General features: G+C 38.1%; 1 protein-coding gene across 1 annotated transcript in view; it reads left to right on the top strand.

Annotated features, from left to right (window-relative positions):
• Positions 1–5,298, top strand: part of LOC105554326 (chromosome unknown open reading frame, human C10orf131) — a 46,368-nt gene that overhangs the window by 24,627 nt on the left and 16,443 nt on the right. Inside the window, exons 5-7 of the mRNA XM_012000757.1 lie at positions 3,357–3,555; positions 3,905–4,041; positions 4,133–4,261. Coding sequence (XP_011856147.1) covers positions 3,357–3,555; positions 3,905–4,041; positions 4,133–4,261 — 465 coding nt within the window. The remainder of the gene's footprint in view (positions 1–3,356; positions 3,556–3,904; positions 4,042–4,132; positions 4,262–5,298) is intronic.

Raw genomic sequence — 5,298 nt, forward strand, 5'->3', positions numbered from 1 at the left:
ACAGTCCCTCACGGCTTCCGTTGGCTAGGGGAGGGAGTTCTCTGACCCCTTATGCTTCCTGGGTGAGGCAATGCCCCACCCTGTTTCTGCTCACCCTCTGTGGGCTGCACCCACTGTCTAACAAGTCCCAGTGAGATGAGCCGGGTACCTCAGCTGGAAATGCAGAAATCACTGGCCTTCTGCGTTGGTCTTACTAAGAGCTGCAGACCAGAGCTCTTCCTATTCCGCCATCTCGCCAGCCACCAGAGGTTTCTTTTGTTTGTTTTGTTTTGAGACAGTCTCAGTCTGTCACCCAGGCTGGAGTGCAGTGGCGCGATCTCAGCTCACTGCAACCTCTGTCTCCTAGCTTCAAGCGATTCTCCTGCCTCAGCCTCCTGAGTAGCTGGGATTACAGGAGTGTGCCACCACACCTGGCTAATTTTTGCATTTTTAGTAGAGATGGGGTTTCGCTGTGTTGGCCAGGCTGGTCTCAAACTCCTGATCTCAGGTGATCCACCCACCTCGGCCTCCCAAAGTGTTGGGATTACAGGCGTGAGCCACCACACCTGGCCACACAGTTTTATATAAGCAGAATCACAGTAGTCAATGGCAATTCCATTTTTCCAGTTGCTCAGTTGAACCTTGGTCTCATCCTCAGATTTCCTTTTACTCACATGCTTCAAATCCAATTTCTCACAAACCCTGTTGGTTCTGCCTTCAAAGTATTTCCGATTCGGACCCACTTTTCATCAGCCTCTCTGGTACTTCACCATAGCCTCTCATCAGAATCATTGCCACTGTCTCCATCTGTATTCACTATTGTCCCTGTAGTCCATTTTCCATACCATATAGTCATCAGAGTGACCCTGTTAAAATCTAAGACATATCTTTTTTTTTTTGCTTAAACCTTCTAATGGTTTCCTACCTCACTCACAGTAAAAGTCCTGACAGGGGCCTTCAAAATCTACATGACCTGGTCCCCTTAGTACCTCTCTGACTTTTATTTTTCACTACTCTCCCCTCTGTCATCTGACACCAGCCACATTGCCTTCCTTCCTGTTTCTCATTTACCGCAAGCTCCTGCCTCAGGGCCTTTGTACTGAGATGTCTGCCTAGAAAGCTCTTTCCTTTTCCTTAAGCTGTGTCCCCCACTAACTTTGGATTTCTGTTCAAATGACGTATTATTAAAGATGCTATGCCTGACAACCCTATCTAAAATAGTACTCCCAACCTACGCAGTCTAGCATTCTCTATCCTCTTACCTTGCTTTATTTTTCTTCATAACACTTATCACCACTTAATATATAGTTCTTTGTCTATTTGTTTATTTTCTTCCTGGAATATATTAGGCACACAATGAATATTTGAATGAATATTGATTAAATGGGTATCAAACATTCCTGTGCTCTTAATCAGTCATCTGACTTCCCTGCCTCCCACAGTTTGGGGTAAGGGATAGGCTTTTCTGGAAAAACAAGCAGGCCCTGTCTCTGATCCTCCAACCCGGCAGAGTATGCCAGGGCTAGGTGCTGTGGCTGTGGCCACTTTTCCTTCTTGTAGGGCAAGCATATTAGGTCAGTAGGATTAAAGAGTGGGGCAAATGGGCTTCTTGGGCATAAGGAAGTCAAGGTTTAGATGTGAGCTGTTTAGAGGAGTTGTTTGGAAAAGCCGTCTGCCCTGCAGCTAGTGACTACTGTCCCCATCACAGAAAAGAGAATGCTATTCTTTTTGTAAGAGTCTGAGTTTGAGTGTGGTCCCTTCCTGCTGGGAGAAAGGGGAGCCCTGGTTCCACATATCTCATCTGGGCAACCCAGAGTGAAGCCTGGGGTTACTTTCAGAAGGTTCTGCTTGTCACACCACAGTTAACAAGGCATGTTCCTGTGAGAAGGGGCAGGGACACTACCCCTTTTGTACAGCACAAAACTCACTTGTATCCATCTAGACGTGTATCTTCTGACCCCATTCTCCCTATCACACAATAGCCAACAGCACACACATTGCTCTGCTGTCAGCTGCAGAGTGAAGACCAAGAAAGTGATCTGGGATAGCAGATGGACTCAGACTAAGTGAGAAACAGTTGAGCAGGTAGGACTTGTATTGGTCAAGATCACAGCTTGTCTCAAGCCAAAAATATAGATAGATTGGGTAGGGCTCATAAAAAACAGACCCGCAGAGTCATAACTAGGCTAGAGTCCAAGATGACAGCCCGACATAGTCTACCATCAGGGCAGACCTTAGCTCTGAAGGCAGGTGGAAAGCCCTGGCCCACACAAGGGATGTTTTAAAGGAAGCTTGGTTATGAGAGCTCCAGTTGGAGCAAAGAGGCCTTTGTAGTCTGTGACTGAAATCTTCAAAGAGAACCCCCATGTGGAGATCCCCCAAACCTTGCTCCTAGATATTGGCATACTTTATTTGAATTCTGAAAAGGATATCACAAAGATTTCTGGATATAAAATATCCTGATTTCATGGCAGGGATATAGGAGGGAGGGTATGATTATATGATTTTATATGAACCTAGTTGACATTTAATGACATTACTTATTTAACTTTGTCAGTATTGATCAAGGCCATGTAGGATTCTCTATTCAAAGGAATTCTGTGATTAACTTGTTAAATTTTATTATTTACCCTAAATGTTTGCTTTTGAGAATCGAGGGATTTTTGTCTGACTCACACACTGTCTCTGTTGTTCAGTATGTATATATTTCAAATTAGATAAAATCATCCAAAATAATGATTTTGCTTTCATAAATAGACTCATATTAAATTTATGAGTATGATATATTCATTTTAATATTTAGTAATGTATCTGTTTCCACATCTATGTTCAAATTGTTTATAACCTTTATATATATCATATATCAGAATTTCACTATAATCACTCTGCTACACTTCTATGCTGAATCTTTTCTTTCTTCTTTCGTTTTTTTTCATGAATACCTTGTAGAAAAAAGCATGCCTACTCGACAGCACTTTAGGTGGTACTGTTTTCTGAATGATGAGGAAAAAAGGGATTTAGGGTCACATGGTCTGATATGTTTGGACCCTGCCCTACACTGTATTCTCAGTAGTCGAAATATTACAGTTCAGTATCTCAGAACATTTTCCATAGGGGAGGAAGGGCTATTTCAGTAGTCTTTCAGTGAAGAATTACAAAGATGGGCTATAGAAAAATCATATTTTATAATACTATACCTTAAATGAGTTCTAAGTTCAGTGAAATTTCATTGTAACACAAGTTCAGCTAAAACTTGGTCTGTGGGTGGCAGGATCAGACACACAATTCACAGTAAGTTTCCAGTACATTTCATTTATATGCATATTAATCACTGGAGACAAGCATGTAAACTTATTTTCCTTTTTGGTATTCAACAGAGACCAGTAAAAGATAGTTATCCCAAATGCTTTTCACTTGGTGTTAATTTACAAAATGTTGCTGAGAGTGAAGATGAAGAGTTTATGGAAGAATTCATTTTGGCAGATTTACTCAAAGTAAAAGCTGCTGACTATGAAGATGATCAAGAACAAATAAAAAAACAGAAGGCAAATATTTTTGTACCAAGTAGTTCTCCAGGTAACATTCTTTTCCAGTAAAATATTCAAGTCATTAATGAATTATGTTATGGAATAATAGCTTTTCTGTATGCTGGATAAATAAAAAGTACTGATCTAAAATTATAGTAACTTTTCTATATTTGTTTTTCATGACTTCCCTGAATTAAGGGAACTGATTAAGAGAACTCATTCTTCATTGAAAAAATATACATATATATATGTAGAGAGAGAAAGAGAAAGTGAGAGAGAGGCTTTCTGCTAGACTTTAGTAGTAGGGTGTAATTATAGTCGTTTGTACTACTTATTTGGTCAATATCCATTTAATATTTTGGACTTTAAAGTAATATCTAAGTTTTATTGTTACTAAGTGGTCAACCAGCGCAAACTGCCAAAAGATATGATGCCACGTATTTTAGAAGATGAAGGATTCTATATTCAGAGAAAGCCAGAAATATATAAAAAGACCTGCAACAAAATGGAAAATCGCCTGCTTAAACTAGAAGAGGCAAGTGCACCAGCTAACAAGTTAAAACACTGACTAGTATGTGACTTATTTAGCAAAATCTTTAATTACTATACTTAAATATTTTTGATAGGGAAAATGTTGGTTTGGAGAGACTGGAGAAATAATGTCATTACCTACACCTATTAAACAGTCATGGAATTTCAGACTAAACGTAAGGAAGGAACCTTTAAATCCGTTACTTAAGACCGTATACAGGAAGGTAACCAACAACAATTTATTTGTAATTATGGTTAAAATTCTTGTAAAATCAATTATATCTGGTGGTTTTGTGGTGATGATTTATCCTTTAAAGATACTAAGTCTACTAATATAATATCTAAATCATGATGAAATGTTAAATAGCCCTTAAAATTATAGTTTCAAGGAATATTCAATGATATGGGGAAATATCCAAAATAAAATCTGAAGTGAAAAAAGCAGAATGCAAAATTATGTATGATGCTAATTTTACAAAAATAATGAATAAATGAATGATACTCAAGGTAACCACTATTGTAACTTCTACCACTATACATTACTCTTGTCTGTTAGTTTTACCTGTTTTATATAAATGAAATAATAGAATAGGTACTCTATATTGTTGTGTACAGCAATAGCTTGTTCATTTCTGTTGCTGTATAGAACTCCATAGTATGAAAAATACATTTATTTATTTATTAACCATTCTTTTATTGATGGATATAAGTTACATCCAGTTTTTGGCTATTACTAATAACACTACCATGAAAATTTGTACCTCTGCTGATAACTGTATGCATATGCATTTTCTGTTGGGTAAATATCTCAGAGTAGAAATGCTGGGTTATAGTTTTGTATATGTTTAGTTTTACTATATAGTGCCAAATGGTTTTCTGAAGTGGTTGTACCAAACTATACACAAACTAAGAAGTGTGTGAGAGTTTCAGCTGCTTTGTATTCCTATCAACATTTGGTATATCTGTCTTTTAAATCACAGCCATTCTGGTGTACATAAGATGTATTTCATTGAAGTTTTAATCTGCATTTCCCTAATGACTAATGAAACTGAACACCTTTTCATGTCCGTTGGCTATTAGGACAGCCTCTTCTATGAAAGCTTGGTTAAGACTTTTAACCATTTTTTTCTTATTGGATTGTCTGCTTTTTCTTATTGATGTGTTGATTTCTGGATATGAGCCCTCATATAATCTACTCTATGGCTAATCTTCTGACTGTCTATTTTAGTCCATTCTCACACTGCTGTAAAGAAATACCTGA

The sequence above is a fragment of the Mandrillus leucophaeus genome, unplaced genomic scaffold (genome assembly GCF_000951045.1).
Source record: "Mandrillus leucophaeus isolate KB7577 unplaced genomic scaffold, Mleu.le_1.0 Scaffold117, whole genome shotgun sequence".
NCBI classification, from domain to species: domain Eukaryota; kingdom Metazoa; phylum Chordata; class Mammalia; order Primates; family Cercopithecidae; genus Mandrillus; species Mandrillus leucophaeus.